The 16,336-nt window shown below is 41.7% G+C and overlaps 1 protein-coding gene across 1 annotated transcript; it reads left to right on the top strand.

Annotated features, from left to right (window-relative positions):
* Positions 1-286: 286 nt before the first annotated feature.
* Positions 287-7,524, top strand: LOC127914322 (uncharacterized). Its single transcript, XM_052489929.1, has 5 exons — positions 287-617; positions 1,032-1,204; positions 1,479-1,623; positions 4,372-4,494; positions 4,585-7,524. The coding sequence occupies exons 1-5, from the start codon at positions 539-541 to the stop codon at positions 4,632-4,634; spliced, it is 570 nt and encodes a 189-aa protein (XP_052345889.1). The 5' UTR covers positions 287-538; the 3' UTR covers positions 4,635-7,524.
* Positions 7,525-16,336: the final 8,812 nt, after the last annotated feature.

Raw genomic sequence — 16,336 nt, 5'->3', positions numbered from 1 at the left:
AATACATCTATTGTTAGTAAACCTAAAGGGTTTTTAAAGTACATAACAACCTTTCACCTTAAAGTCTTTAGCATTACTTGTGAACTGTATACTGTGTGGTATAGTGAGACACTGTCTCTTTTTCCCTTGGTAAAAAGAGGACAATTTTGGGTGTCTGCTTTGGAAGTGAAATGTCTTTACTCAAATCACAGGTGTGCTCTGAGAAGCAATGAGAGAGAGAGAGAAAGGAAAGGAAATAACCTCGTCACTTTCTATGCTAAATGCGGCCCAGCCCTGCTCAACCTGTTCTCATTATCTTAATTCCCAGGAATCTTTCTTGCAAATCAGTCCAGGGAGTTCATTTGTTTTTCACCATAGATAAAGTTGTTTGTTAATTTGTTTAGGTCGTAGCTCAAGGAGAGTTGTATGTCCTCTCTCTCTCTGTGTTTTCAGGCTGGAATCATTGGCAGCAGCTAGAGTCTCAGGACATGAATGTCCACTGAAGCGAATGTCTTGGAGGGGTTGGTAGAACGTTGTTTTGTTGATAAAGAGAAGAATAATGTCTGTATGTGGGATGACGGGACCAGGGCTTGGTCTGTCTGTGTTCCTGTTGGCTCTGCTTCATCTTCAATGCTCAGGTAGGACTGACTTGGTTGACCGTTGGGTCTGTCTTGCCAATCATACATGTAAAGGTAGCTACTGTAACGCTACCATATTGTGTTTATTTTAGCCAAGATTGGTTGGGCTCAAGAGCAGCCATCCAGACCTAGAATGTAGACAGAGAGCAATATTTGCAGTGGTGCCTTAGTTTCACTGATGTCCCTTGTATCAGGAAAATACAATCTCAGACCAATTCACATTGGAATAGTCAAACAAACAACCCTTTCCATGAGAACTAGTGCGCTTTGCCTCCTAGGCAAATGAGGACTAGGCTGTGTCACAAGCTATGACTGATTATGTTGCATTTCTCTCCTTGCTGTCTCTTCTCCCCTCCCATTTCTCTCATTCACTACCCATCTCTTCCTAATACCCCATCATCATCCATCCTCCAGCCCTGAACAACTACACTACGCTCCCAAATAACGTATCAGTGGCTGTTGGCAAGCCTGCTGCCTTCCAGTGTGGTGTGTCCCCTCCTAGACAACTCAACTTCACTCTCTATGGTAGCCATGGAAACAGAACCCTTATCTGCCCAGGAGACCACACTGAGTATCTGGCTGCCCAGGTGAGTGGCACAGCCTTAGCTTATATTATACCAACCATCTAGGTTGCATGTATTTGCTCTTTACAGGCCTGGATGACGCAGGTGACCTAATTAGCATGACCATTGGTACAGCTGAAATCACTGAGAAATCCATACAGTAGCTCAATTCAGCAGGCCTGTTGGAGTGCAAAACTATGACTTTCATTGCCTCTTTATTACTTGCTAATTGGAGTCTTTATGCATCACCAGATGAGATAAGATATAATCTCTCCCCCCTCCTCTCCCTCTCCCTCAGTCAATAAAAGGGTACTGTGATAACACAGGTAAGGAGCTCTTTGCAATATGGCTTATCAGTGGGACATCCCGCTCTGACAACCACACACGTGTGGTATGTGAGAGCTCAGGACGACCACTAGTGGATGGATACCTCTGGGTGTACGGTAAATACATCTCTCTAATACACCTTCCCTGAGCATATGGTATTTGACGTTGTCATCATTAGCTAACCATAATCTCTTTGTCTGTCTGTCTGTCTTTCCTGTCTATCCTGTCTGTCTATCCCTTCTGTCTCTCTATCCTGTTTGTCTGTCTGTCTTTCCTGTCTATCCTGTCTGTCTATCCCGTCTGTCTCTCTATCCTGTTTGTCTGTCTGTCTGTCTTTCATGTCTATCCTGTCTGTCTATCCCGTCTGTCTCTCTATCCTGTTTGTCTGTCTGTCCTGTCTGTCTATCCCGTCTGTCTCTCTATCCTGTTTGTCTGTCTGTCTGTCTGTCTTTCCTGTCTATCCTGTCTGTCTTTCCTGTCTATCCTGTCTGTCTGTCCCGTCTGTCTCTCTATCCTGTTTGTCTGTCTGTCTTTCCTGTCTATCCTGTCTGGCTATCCCGTCTGTCTCTCTATCCTGTTTGTCTGTCTGTCTATCCTGTCTGTCTATCCCGTCTGTCTCTCTATCCTGTTTGTCTGTCTTTCCTGTCTATCCTGTCTGTCTCTCTATCCTGTTTGTCTGTCCTGTCTATCCTGTCTGTCTCTCTATCCTGTCTGTCTGTCTGTCCTGTCTATCCCGTCTGTCTCTCTATCCTGTTTGTCTGTCTGTCCTGTCTATCCTGTCTGTCTCTCTATTCTGTCTGTCTGTCTGTCTTTCCTGTCTATCCTGTCTGTCTATCCCGTCTGTCTCTCTATCCTGTTTGTCTGTCTGTCTGTCTTTCCTGTCTATCCTGTCTGTCTTTCCTGTCTATCCTGTCTGTCTATCCCGTCTGTCTCTCTATCCTGTTTGTCTGTCTGTCTTTCCTGTCTATCCTGTCTGTCTATCCCGTCTGTCTCTCTATCCTGTTTGTCTGTCTGTCCTGTCTATCCTGTCTGTCTATCCCGTCTGTCTCTCTATCCTGTTTGTCTGTCTTTCCTGTCTATCCTGTCTGTCTCTCTATCCTGTTTGTCTGTCCTGTCTATCCTGTCTGTCTCTCTATACTGTCTGTCTGTCTGTCCTGTCTATCCCGTCTGTCTCTCTATCCTGTTTGTCTGTCTGTCCTGTCTATCCTGTCTGTCTCTCTATCCTGTCTGTCTGTCTGTCTGTCTTTCCTGTCTATCCTGTCTGTCTATCCCGTCTGTCTCTCTATCCTGTTTGTCTGTCTGTCTGTCTTTCCTGTCTATCCTGTCTGTCTATCCCGTCTGTCTCTCTATCCTGTTTGTCTGTCTGTCTGTCTTTCCTGTCTATCCTGTCTGTCTATCCCGTCTGTCTCTCTATCCTGTTTGTCTGTCTGTCTGTCTTTCCTGTCTATCCTGTCTGTCTCTCTATCCTGTCTGTCTGTCTGTCTTTCCTGTCTATCCTGTCTGTCTATCCCGTCTGTCTCTCTATTCTGTTTGTCTGTCTGTCTGTCTTTCCTGTCTATCCTGTCTGTCTATCCCGTCTGTCTCTCTATCCTGTTTGTCTGTCTCTCTGTCTTTCCTGTCTATCCTGTCTGTCTATCCTGTCTGTCTCTCTATCCTGTCTGTCTGTCTGTCTGTCTTTCCTGTCTATCCTGTCTGTCTATCCCGTCTGTCTCTCTATTCTGTTTGTCTGTCTGTCTGTCTTTCCTGTCTATCCTGTCTGTCTATCCCGTCTGTCTCTCTATCCTGTTTGTCTGTCTCTCTGTCTTTCCTGTCTATCCTGTCTGTCTATCCCGTCTGTCTCTATCCTGTTTGTCTGTCTGTCTGTCTTTCCTATCTATCCTGTCTGTCTATCCCGTCTGTCTCTCTATTCTGTTTGTCTGTCTGTCTGTCTTTCCTATCTATCCTGTCTGTCTGTCTGTCTGTCTGTCTTTCCTGTCTATCCTGTCTGTCTATCCCGTCTGTCTCTCTATCCTGTTTGTCTGTCTGTCTGTCTTTCCTGTCTATCCTGTCTGTCTCTCTATCCTGTCTGTCTGTCTGTCTTTCCTGTCTATCCTGTCTGTCTATCCCGTCTGTCTCTCTATTCTGTTTGTCTGTCTGTCTGTCTTTCCTGTCTATCCTGTCTGTCTATCCCGTCTGTCTCTCTATCCTGTTTGTCTGTCTCTCTGTCTTTCCTGTCTATCCTGTCTGTCTATCCTGTCTGTCTCTCTATCCTGTTTGTCTGTCTGTCTGTCTTTCCTGTCTATCCTGTCTGTCTATCCCGTCTGTCTCTCTATTCTGTTTGTCTGTCTGTCTGTCTTTCCTGTCTATCCTGTCTGTCTATCCCGTCTGTCTCTCTATCCTGTTTGTCTGTCTCTCTGTCTTTCCTGTCTATCCTGTCTGTCTATCCCGTCTGTCTCTATCCTGTTTGTCTGTCTGTCTGTCTTTCCTATCTATCCTGTCTGTCTATCCCGTCTGTCTCTCTATTCTGTTTGTCTGTCTGTCTGTCTTTCCTATCTATCCTGTCTGTCTGTCTGTCTGTCTGTCTTTCCTATCTATCCTGTCTGTCTATCCCGTCTGTCTCTCTATTCTGTTTGTCTGTCTGTCTGTCTTTCCTATCTATCCTGTCTGTCTATCCCGTCTGTCTCTCTATCCTGTTTGTCTGTCTGTCTGTCTTTCCTATCTATCCTGTCTGTCTGTCTGTCTTTCCTATCTATCCTGTCTGTCTATCCCGTCTGTCTCTCTATTCTGTTTGTCTGTCTGTCTGTCTTTCCTATCTATCCTGTCTGTCTATCCCGTCTGTCTCTCTATCCTGTTTGTCTGTCTGTCCTCTTCGGATACATTTTCAGAGGACGGCAGTTACTTTGCCACCCTCATTGGCTGCGTCATTGGTGGTTTCTTTGGTATCCTCATCGTCTTTGGTCTGTCATACACTGTGCTCAGGAGATCTGAGAGGTTCCAGCTCTGTTTCAGTAAGTACCTCTCTCCTTCAGCCCTAACAGAGAATGATGCAGCGTGACGTTCATATGGTTCTCTTCTCTTTTCTGTGTTTGTGTGAACAGGGGGGAAAGATCGTGAGGATGACGTCACCACAATGGTGACAAAGGATTAAACACACACCTTTCAATACTGTTGTATTTACTTATTCAACTTCTTAAAGGTGGCACTTTGTTTTTTTTTTGCATAGGCAGAATTTTGATTGTAATTTCTATTTTGTTTTACTGTTCTATTATTTGCTTATCTAGCAGTATGCAGTATCTGATACTGGCATCAGTTTCCTGTGTTTTTTATCTTATTAAATGTAGCTAAACATAGCAAATTAAACAAAATGTTGCATTTTGAAAACTTCTTACAAAAGTCCCATATATCATATTCTCTCCCATAAGCTTTTAGATTTGTTTTGCCTTGGTTTGTTCAGTCGCAGTTCTACTATTTGTCCAACAGAGAGCAGCCATGACAGTACAGAAACTGAAGTTCAATGATGCTGGGATACTACTAAAGCGTTTGATCATGTACTATAATTGTGCGTCTCTGACTTTTCCAGAATACTGAATTGTATGTTCATTTTTTATACTGTGTTTTATAGCTCCATTAATTGTTTTACAGTTATGCTGGCAGCCAGCTAACACCTGTTTTCACTGCATAAACAATAGAGAGAAGGATGTCTGAGTAGCTGTCTAAAGTGTTCCAGTGGAGGATCAGTAGAGGTGGTGCGATGTTGACTCAGCTGGCCTGCTATGCTGTGGTATGACTCTGACACAGACACAACTCACATCCCTCCAGATCCCACAATATGCATTGCTTATTTGTTTAGAATTACATACATTCTTTGAGATGTATTTATATTTTTTATGCATGCTCCCCATCTTCAGAGTGGCTTGTCAGCGGATATGGTCAAATGCTCAAAGACCCTTAGATGGTTTGTAACAAGTAAGAGTAGTGTACGTTTTGAGTGTTCCAGCATGAGCGTGCTTGTGTCAGTGCATGCAGGCATACTTACATACCACACTTTTGTTTAAGTCTAAGCTATGCACCGGAGTTGTGTCAGTGATGATGCATTCATATTATAGTAATACAGTGTGTTCCATTTGTATAGGGGCAGTGGAATGTGTTGTTTTGGCTCTGTACACTTTGGATTTGAAATGATTCAATGACTATGGTTTTAAAGTGCTGACTGTCAGCTTTATTATTGTGGTCCTTCTGTAGCTCAGTTGGTAGAGCATGGCGCTTGTAACGCCAGGGCAGTGGGTTCAATCCCCGGGACCACCCATACGTAGAATGTATGCACACATGACTGTAAGTCGCTTTGGATAAAAGCGTCTGCTAAATGGCATATATTATTATTATTATTATTATTATTTTGAGGTTATTTTTCATCCATATCGGGTGAACCGTTTAGAAATGACAGCACTTTTTGTAAATAGTCCCCCCATTTGGACAAATGCACTTATATGTGTATTCATCGCACACAATGACTACATCAAGCTTGTGACTCTACAATGTTTTTTAATGCATTTGTTGTTTGTTTTGGTTGTGTTTCAGATTATTTTGTGCCCAATATAAATGAATGGTCAATAATGTATCGTGTCATTTTGGAGTCACTTTAATTGTAAAATAAGAATAAAATGTGTTTCTAAACATTTCTGCATTAATGTGGATGCTACCATGATTACGGATAATCCTGAATGAATCGTGAATAATGATGAATGAGAAAGTTACAGACACAATCCATGATTTACCATTCCTATGTATTGGGCGCAAAATCATCTGAAACACAACCAAAACAAACAGCAAATGCATCCAATAAATGTGTAGAGTCACAAGCTTGATGTTGTCATTGTGTGCTATGAATATGGGACCAAATACTTAACGTCTTACTACTTTAATACACATACAAGTACATTTGTCGTAATACTTTTGGTGCCTTATAATGGGGGAACTATGTTGAAAAAGTGCTGTAATTTCTAAATGGTTCACCCGATATGGATAAAAATATCCTCAAATTAAATATGACACTCTGCACGTCAACCTCACAGTCATGATATCATTTCAAATCCAAAGTGCTGGGGTACAGAGCCAAAACAAACCAAAAATGTGTCACTGTCTCAATACTATTTTAAAGAGATGTTGTGCAAAGAAGAGAGCAGGGTTTTTGTGGAGGGAATGTCTTATGTGTGTGTTGTACCTGTGTGTCAGCTTTACCCTTTGGATAGCCCACCCTGACTGTCTCTTGTGTGAGTCTACGACAACCCTTTCCCTGTGGCCACTGGTTCTGTAGACTATGTAGCTGAGATATGTGGAAGGTACCCAATTGTCATACTTGAGTAAAAGTAAAGATACCTTAATATGAAAGGACTCAAGTAAAAGTGAGTCACCCAGTAAAATCCTACTTGAGTAAAAGTCTTAAAGTATTTGGTTTTAAATATACTTAAGTATCAAAAGTCAATGTAATCTCAAAAATATACTTAAGTATCAAAAGTAAAAGTATAAATCATTTCAAATTCCTTTTATATAGCAAACCAGACGGCACTCATATTTTTATTACATATTTGTTTTACACATAGCCAGGAGTGCCCTCTTACACTCAGACGTAATTTACAAACAAAGTACTTTTGTTTAGTTGGTCTGCCAGATCAGAGGCAGTACATATGACCAGGAACGTTGTCTTGATAAATGCGTGACTTGGACCATTTTCCTGTACTGCTAAGCATTCCAAATGTAATGAGTACTTTTGAGTGTCGGGGAAAATGTATGGAGTAAAAAGTACATGATTTTCTTTAGGAATGTAGTGAAGTAAAAGTATACATTGTCAAAAATATACATAAATAGTAAAGTAAAGTACAGATACCAAAGAAAAAACTATGTAGGTAGTACTTTAAAGTATTTTACATCACTGGGTATGCAGGTATGCAGTCTTCCAATCAATTAGATTGCACTATATGGTCAGTTTTGAACATTGTGGAAAAGTTGTGTTATCATCAGTAATAAATGTGTTAAAACTATTCTGGTTGCATGGAATGCTATTGTGCTTGAACGTACAACAATGGAACACACATATGTTGGACACAATACACACATAGACATGGACAGCACAGAATGGACTTTATCTCACAGTTTTATCAGTCCTTCATGGTGGTAACCACCTCAGTCTCATGTCAGGTCTTCAATATGTCACTGATGGTCCCTCTAACTAGTATATAACCACTCACATTATTGTATTATGACTTGTGAAGAACTGTATACGTATTCCTCCGCAGATGCCGCGGGGATATAAATAGTCCCAGATAGCAGCATGTCACCATGCCAATAATGTGCAGAGGTTCAGTCATGTGTCCCCTCTGAGGAGCCACCATAGAGGTGTGAGCCTTAGGTTCTTGACTCTGTTGTTCAGTTCACTGTGTTAGCCTTTTTCAAGGCTATGTGTTTTCATTTACTTTCCACACTACTCCAAATGAGAAGCACATGATCACACAGGCAGGCAGGCAGGCAGGCAGGCAGGAAGACAAAACCTGTTGTTGACAAAGCATGTGACAAATACATTTAAATTGTATTTGTTTTGACAGACAGAGAGACAGAGTGCCACTGACATCACCAGTAGTGAGTTCTGATCTCTGAGCTATGATAGCTGTCTCTTTGAGTTGGGAATAGATGTGGAATATTCCAAAGCATTATATTGTATTTAAGGCACCTCCCTCTCTGTGAGGTGAGCATGATCTCAATCTGACGGTTGTCATGTTTCTTTTTACTCCAAAACTGGCTTGGGAGGGACACTTATAGATCTGTGTGTGATTTTCTATACAGTTGTCATTTATTTATAACAATAGAGCCATATAGACAAGGTGCACTATATATACTAAAGTACATTGACACCCCTTCAAATTTGTGGATTCGGCTATTTCAGCCACAGGTGTATACAATCTCCATACACAAACATTGGCAGTAGAATGGTCTTATTGAAGAGCTCAGTGACTTTTAGCATGGTACCGTCATAGGATGCCACCTTTCCAAAAAGTCTGTTAGTCAAAGTGTTGTTATTGCGAAGTGGAAATGTATAGGATAAACAACGGCTCAGCCTCGAAGTGGTAGGTCCCACAAGCTTACAGAACAGGATGCCGAGTGCTGAAGCATGTAAAAATCGGCTGTCCTTGGTTGCAACACTCATTACCGAGTTCCAAACTGCCTCTCAAAGCAAAGTAAGCACAAGAACTGTTTGCCGGGAGCTTCATGAAATGGGTTTCCATGGCCGAGCAGCCGCACACAAGCCTAACATTACCATGCGCAATGCCAAGTGTTAGTTGGAGTGGTGTAACGCTCGCCGCCACTGAACTCTGGAGCAGTGTAAACACGTTCTCTGGAGAGAATAATCACGCTTCACCATCTGGCAATCCGACGGACGAATCTCGGCTTGGCAACTGCCAGGAGAACGCTACCTGCCCCAATGCATGGTGCCAACTGTAAAGTTTGGTGGAGGAGGATTAATGGTCTGGGGCTGTTTTTCATGGTTTGGGCTTGGCCCCTTAGTTCCAGTGAAGGGAAATCGTAACACTACAGCATGCAATGACATTCTAGATCATTCTGTGCTTCCAACTTTGTGGCAACAGTTTGAGGAAGGCCCTTTCCTGTTTCACCATGACAATGCCCCTGTGCACAAAGCGAGGTCCTTACAAAAATGGTTTGTCGAGATCGATGTGGAAGAACTTGACTGGCCTGCACAGGCCCTGACCTCAACCCCATCGAACAACTTTGGGATGAATTGGAACGCCGACTGCGAGCCAGGCCTAACCACCCAACATCAGTGCTCGACCTCACTAATGCTCTTGTTGCTGAATGGAAGCAAGTCCCCACAGCAATGTTCCAACATCTAGTGGAAAGCCTTCCCAGAAGAGTGGAGGCTGTTATAACAGCAAAGAAGTGCTGCAAGGTATACTGGTAACACAGAAATATTATGATACTTATAATACCAACATTTTAGAATACTGTAGTACATTTTCATATGATACTACTGACTTTTTAAACCCACCGATATAAAAAACCTGCTAGCGTCTGTTATGAAATGTTTGTGAAGTCAGTTTTGCTTCTAAACTTTCATGTGCATATCAGCGGGGATGCAGACCCAAACTCTGGTGAGTGTTCTCTTGTTAGATGTGTTACATTGGAGCTGCGCACAAAGCAAGCAATGTTAATATATTGTATAATTTCATTGCCTGTTATAACCTAGGGCACAGACCAGACTGAGTAGACTTTGGAAGTTCACTGTCATGCAGCCTCTGAGCGTCAGAGAGGGGAAATGGAGCACGCCACAGGCATGTCTGCAGCTTTACAGCAAAGAAAACGGCTTGTCTCTAGCCTAAACTGTTAAGAGAAGATGCCTTTTTTAAATAGAATTTAACAAACTAATCCCGGTCGCTAATTATTAGTTTGATAACAAAATACGTTGTTCAGTCATGTTAACTAGCTAGCTAACAACGTGCTAACTTGCCAGTAGGTTTAGGCAAATTTGACTGGCACAGGAAGAAAGGAAAAGGGTCTGCTACTCATGAGATGTGTTTCAAAAGGTAGGGTTCATATTGGCCTAATGGAAGCCTAAACTATAAACAAAATCAATTTATTTCTGGTGCTCCTTAAATGATGTTTGGTGCCTAATGTTTTAAAAGTTGAGAGCAGAGTGCCTACAGTGCATTCGGAAAGTATTCAGACCCCTTGTCACGCTTGTCAAAAGGAGTAGACCATGGTGCAGCATGCGTAGAGTTCCACATATTTTAATTAATAGAAACTCACTAAACAAACACAAAAGCACAAATGAGGAAATGTGAAGCTACTGGTGTGCACACAGGCAACTAACTGTAGACAAGATCCCACAAACACAATGAGGAAAAATGGCTACCTAAATATGATCCCCAATCCGAGACAACGATAAACTGCATCTGATTAGGAACCATATCAAGCCACCATAGAAATACAATTCACCTAGATGACCCACCCTATTCACTATCACACCCCAACCAACATAGTGTATAAATAGCTTTCTATGGTCAGGGCGTGACACCCCTTCACTTTTTCCACATTTTGTTACATTACAGCCTTAGTCTAAAATGGATTAAATAAATAAAAATCCTCATACATCTACACACAATACCCCATAATGCAAATGTATACAAAATAAAACACAGAAATACCTTATTTGCAAAAGCATTCAGACCCTTTGCTATGAGACTCGAAATTGAGTTCAGATACTGTACATCCTGTTTACGTTGATCATCCTTGAGATTTTTCTACAACTTGATTGGATTCCACCTGTGGTAAATTCAAACGATTGGACATGATTTGGAAAGGCACCTGTCTATATACAGGTCCCACAGTTGACAGTGCAGTCAGGGCAAAAACCAAGCTATTAGGTGGAAGGAATTGTCCGTAGAGCTCAGAGACAGGATTGTGTTGAGGCACAGATTTGGGGAAGGATACTAAAACATTTCTGCAGCATTGAAGGTCCCCAAGAACACAGTGGCCCCCATCATTCTTTAATAGAAGAAGTTTGGAACCGCCAGGATTCTTCTTTGAGCTGGCCGCCCAGCCAAACTGAGCAATCAGGAGAGAAGGGCCTTGGTCAGGTAGGTGACCAAGAGCCCGATGGTCACTCTGACAGAGCTCCAGAGTTCCTCTGTGGAGATGAGAGAACCTTCCAGAAGGACAACCATCTCTGCAGCACTCCACCAATCAGGTCTTTATGGTAGAGAGGCCAGACAGAAGCCACTCCTCAATAAAATACACATGACAGCCTGCTTGGAGTTTGCCAAAAGGCACCTAAAGGACTCTCAGACCATGAGAAACAAGATTGTCTGGTCCGGTGTAACCAAGATTGAACACTTAGGCCTGAATGCCAACCATAACATCTGGAGGAAACCAGGCACCGCTCATCCCCTGGCCAATACCATCCCAACGGTCAAGCATGTTGGTGTCAGCATCATGCTGTGGGGATGTTTTTCAGCAGCGGGGACTGTGAGACTAGTCAGGATTGAGTCAGGATCGAGGAAAAGACGAATGGAGCAAAATACAGAGAGGTCCTTGATGAAAACCTGCTCCTCAGACTGGGGCGAAGGTTCACCTTCCAACAGGATAATGACCCTAAGCACAAAGTGAAGACAACGCAGGAGTGGCTTCAGGACAAGTCTCTGAATGTCCTTGAGTGGCCCAGCCAGAGTCCGGACTTGAACCCGATATAACATCTCTGGAGAGACCTGAAGATAGCTGTACAGCGAAACTCCCCTTCCAACCTGACAGAGCTTGAGAGGATCTGCAGAGAAGAATGGGACAAACTCCCCAAATACAGGTGTACCAAGCTTGGAGTGTCATACCCAAGAAGACTCGAGAAGGTAATCACTGCCTAAGGTGCTTTAGCAAAGTACTGAGTAAAGAGTCTGAATACTTATATAAATATGATATTTCAGTTATTTGTAATAAATTTGCACACAAAAAAAAATTATTGTTTTTGCTATGTCATTATGGGGTGTGTATATTGATGAGGGGAAAAAAACAATTGAATCAATTTTAGAATATGGCTGTAATGTAACAAAATGTGGGAAAAGTGAAGGGGTGTGAATACTGCGCTGTATGTGTGTTTGTGTGAGAGAGAGTGATGTGTATGTGTGTGTGTTTATGAGAGTGAGGGAGACAGAGTGTGTGAGGAAGGGAGGGAGAGTGTGTGTGCGTTAACTGAAGAGTAAAGAAGGTTTCATGTAGTGTTTTCACCTTGCTGACTCTGACATGCAGATCATTATGCATGTTTATTCCTTCCTCCCGTTCCTCCAGCCAAACCACAGGTAGGGCTTTGTGAATAGGAGTAAATCAGCCATTCTATGCAGTATTCTATTATACACTAAAAAGTGTGAAGTTAAATTCAATGTTTTGTATTGAGTAGCAGTGTGAATTTCAGTGACAGGTTTTTGGAGAACGTTTAGAAGACGTGAACAAGCGTCCCGGGGGCTGTGCAAAAAGGATGCTATGCCACAGATTTTTTTCCACCGTGGGAAAATATATATATATATATTTTTTTTTTACCTTTATTTAACTAGGCAAGTCAGTTCAGAATAAATTCTTGTTTACAATGAGGGCCTACACCGGCCAAACCCGGACTATATTTGTTTTGAACTGACTTGCCTAGTTAAAGAAAGGTTAAATAACATGAAATAAAAAGATTGTGCGCCACTCTATGGGACTCCCAATCAAGGACAGTTGTGAAACCACCTGGATTCCAACCAGGGTGTCTGTAGTGAAGCCTCTAGCACTGAGATGCAGTGCCTTAGACTTCTGCGCCACTCGGGAGCCTGAGTGGCATCGTGATACTTGGCCTGGTATCGTATCGTTTGTAAAATGTTGATATCGTGACGAGCCTACAGCAAAAGGGGGGACCAACTCCAAGTTAATGCCCATGATTTTGGAATGAGATGTTCAACAAGCATACTTTTGGTCATGTAGTGTATCTCTATTCGAGGGAACCTATTAGACTGCATTGAATCAATACATTCTGGCCAAAGGCTACTCCTGTTAATACTGTGTTGTGTGTTGGCCTTTTGTATTACCCATATAGCATTTTTAAACATCCGTTTATCAAAGAGACTACAAAAATATTTAGATTTTTCTCATTCCTATTTCAGACAATGCTCAAATTTGGGACGGTACATAATGTCTCTCTGTGTCCTTTTAGATTGTCTTCTTAGAATGTCCTCTTAGAATGTCTCAGAATGACATTGAAAGGTTACTGGACTGGAAGGAAACTTCCTGGATTAATGTATCTCACTGTGGCATTCAAATATTTCAAGGACGCCCCAAATCCATTTCTCTCCAGCTCAAACCGTATGCTTCTCTAACATTCATTATGCTTATCAGTAGGACATGCACAAAGTCTAATATAACTGACCATAAAGCGAATTCCCCCGAAAGAGATCCAATGAAATAGTGATCAGTATGAGAGCTCAGTAGGTTTTGGTATGGCAACTCAGTACCTCGTCCCACCCAGTGTTTTTAACCCTGAACAGAAGGGCACAGGCCTGTGTTTGGGGCACAACAGTGCACCTGGATGCACCACACACATTCTGCACACGGGATCTCATCGTCCTATAGTGTGTTTAAGGTGACAACAAAAAGGAGGGACTATTCCTCAAGGTAAAATGAAAGAGTAAAGACTAGATGTGTGAAGTCAGCAGGACGACCTGAGCTGCCCAGCAGACATCCCCAGACCCCTTGCCAAGACAGACCTCGTTCTCAGGTAAGAAGGGATTTCACTGGCTTTCCCAGGCCCTGTTTTACAACCATCTGTGTTGTTCTGATCACTTACACATCCATAGGGTGGGGTGTTGCTATAGCACCATTAGGTTCTGAAGATTGTATGGATGTAATGGTGATTTTTGTATATATTTAAATAGTCAATGTAAAATCACTTTGTAAAGTCAATATATTCTCAGTTGGTTGAGCTAGGTTGGTGTGTTCCCTGCAAAAGGCAGTTGTCAGGCAGTAAATATATGGATAGGTATCCTTGACCTTGAGGGATGACATGCTGATCAGCATGGTTACCTTCACTACTATTAGTCTGCAACAGGGAAAATAGCATTCTGGGCATATTGGAATATATATTGTACTATATATACTATATATTGGAATATATATTGTACTATATATACTATATATTGGGATATATAGTACAATACGAATGGAAATATTCTGTTTCCCTCTATAAGTTCAAATGTATGTGTTATGTTTGAGTGTATGAATGCTCTAAGTGAATGCTCTGACGTGAACTATACACATAAAAGTATTTCGACATAGGAGTAATTCCCATCATTGTCAGTTGGAGTTGAGAGATAGAGTCATCTACGACCACATCTTACTGTGTATGAGGGCATTAGAAAAGTAAAAAATCTGATAGGAAAAGTTGGATTACTAGCATTGACCTGGCCTTCAAATGGTGGAATTGTCTATTGTAAAACAAACTAGTTTTTACCAGAATGAAGGAGATGGGTGTCATATTTCTATATTTCCAAAACATTGCAGTGTAAACTCCAGTGAGTGACCAAGGTCGGGCCAAGGGTGTCCTGAGGCCTGTGGCGTCCGCCCCACGTTTCCTCCCTCAGCTGTTTTCTGTCCAAACACCCACAATGCCCTCCTGCTGCGTCCCAGTGTCTGTCTCACACCATAAGGACATTCTGCCCCTTTATCCTCACTGTGTTTGGGAACAAGAATGGGACTGTGCAGAAGGGCAACATAGACACAATGGTTTTCATGATATTAGTTCATTATAGATCATACTAGTATAATCATACAGTATTATCCCTCTTCGGCTAGGAATAACAAGGGTTCATTCAAGATGGTGTTAAATTCTAGGAATGACCCCAATGGTTATTGGTATGTCAAATCAAATCTTATTTATCACATCCATCGAATACTACTTCCTTACAGTGAAATGCTTAAAAATACCTTAAAAAGTAACAAATAAAGTAACAAATAATCAAAGCGCAGCAGTACCATTACAATAGTGAGGCTGTATACAGGGTGTATTGGTACAGAGTCAATGTGCAGGGGCACCGGTTAGTCAAGGTAATTGAGGTAATATGTACATGTAGGTAGAGTTATTAAAGTGACTACGGTATGCATAGATAATAACAGAGAGTAGCAGCAATGTAAAATAGGGGGGTGTTGTGAGTTGTGAGATTGTGAGATGTTATGCTGTTATAATAGATGCCTTTTCTCATTTTGCTCCCAGTCAGGTTGTGTACAAGATGGGCCAATTCTCAGTTCTGGTTTTGCTGACAGGTAAATCAGACATTTTCATGATAAAGATGCATGGGGTAATGCAACAGATCAATTCTGCAAAATGAAATAAATATTATTAAAGATTTTATGGACATTAGTATGGAAAGCTACAGTGGGAACTACAAATCTGTGATACAACAGACAAGTTCTGCTTTGTCTTAGAAGAATGTTACAGGACTGTTTTGTTGCACTTGACATTTTGTGACCTTTTGTGTCCTTCCAAGAAAGGATTGTTGACCTTGACCCTTAACATGATCAAAACTACATATACACTTAGATCTATCCACCAAATGACAAACGTTTTTAAAATGTTTCTTATTTTTCTCTCCTAGTTCTCTGTGCATTCTTCGAAGAAACTGAAGCAAGTAAGAAACATCTGCTTTAGTGTTGTCTCTAGTTGTCTGACGGGTTGGTCAAAACCTGCTCTTTGTTAGACTCATCTGTTTTTCATGAGGTTCTTGTTTTCAGGTGACTGTGAATGAGAACTAACTATTTTCAGCAGATTTGATCACTGTCACTTAAACCAGAGTCACACACTGTGCAGTCAGTCAGAGCAACATGTGTTTTATTTGCTTGAGGTTAATTGTCTGTTCTCCCTTTCTCTCCTCCCCCCTCTCTCGTCTGCAGATCCATTTGTTTACAGTAAGTAGCTCATTCCTCTACACTCATACAAAGGGAACTGATAAATCACCACCAACAAACTAAATGAATGTAGTGGTATGTAAGTGGCCATATTCTTATTGGATATGAAATGACATGAGCACATCAGAAATATGCTTCTGACATTGGATGAATCATTGCACCTGTGTGATTCTTAGCTGTTGACTGTTGAACTTCCCAGACTATGAGAGACTACGAATTGGAGGCCTGATCATTGCAGGCTTGCTTGTAGTAGGTGGCTTGTTTGTCCTACTTAGTAAGTAAACATAGCCCAATTACTAATACGTTCTTACATTATGAATGTAACTCAAGAGGATAGACTCACACTTTGTCAGTGTTTGTAGTAACATC

The sequence above is a fragment of the Oncorhynchus keta genome, chromosome 31 (genome assembly GCF_023373465.1).
Source record: "Oncorhynchus keta strain PuntledgeMale-10-30-2019 chromosome 31, Oket_V2, whole genome shotgun sequence".
Taxonomy (NCBI): Eukaryota; Metazoa; Chordata; class Actinopteri; order Salmoniformes; family Salmonidae; genus Oncorhynchus; species Oncorhynchus keta.
This window is presented reverse-complemented; position numbering and strand designations above follow the sequence as displayed.

What these genes read in the sequence shown, in the direction of transcription:
- LOC127914322 (XM_052489929.1), top strand. Translation starts at nt 539, where the DNA reads ATGTCTGTATGTGGGATGACGGGACCAGGGCTTGGTCTGTCTGTGTTC. An exon ending in GCTTCATCTTCAATGCTCAG is followed by an intron (nt 618 to 1,031) that starts GTAGGACTGACT and finishes TCCATCCTCCAG; the next exon opens with CCCTGAACAACTACACTACG. An exon ending in GAGGTTCCAGCTCTGTTTCA is followed by an intron (nt 4,495 to 4,584) that starts GTAAGTACCTCT and finishes TTGTGTGAACAG; the next exon opens with GGGGGAAAGATCGTGAGGAT.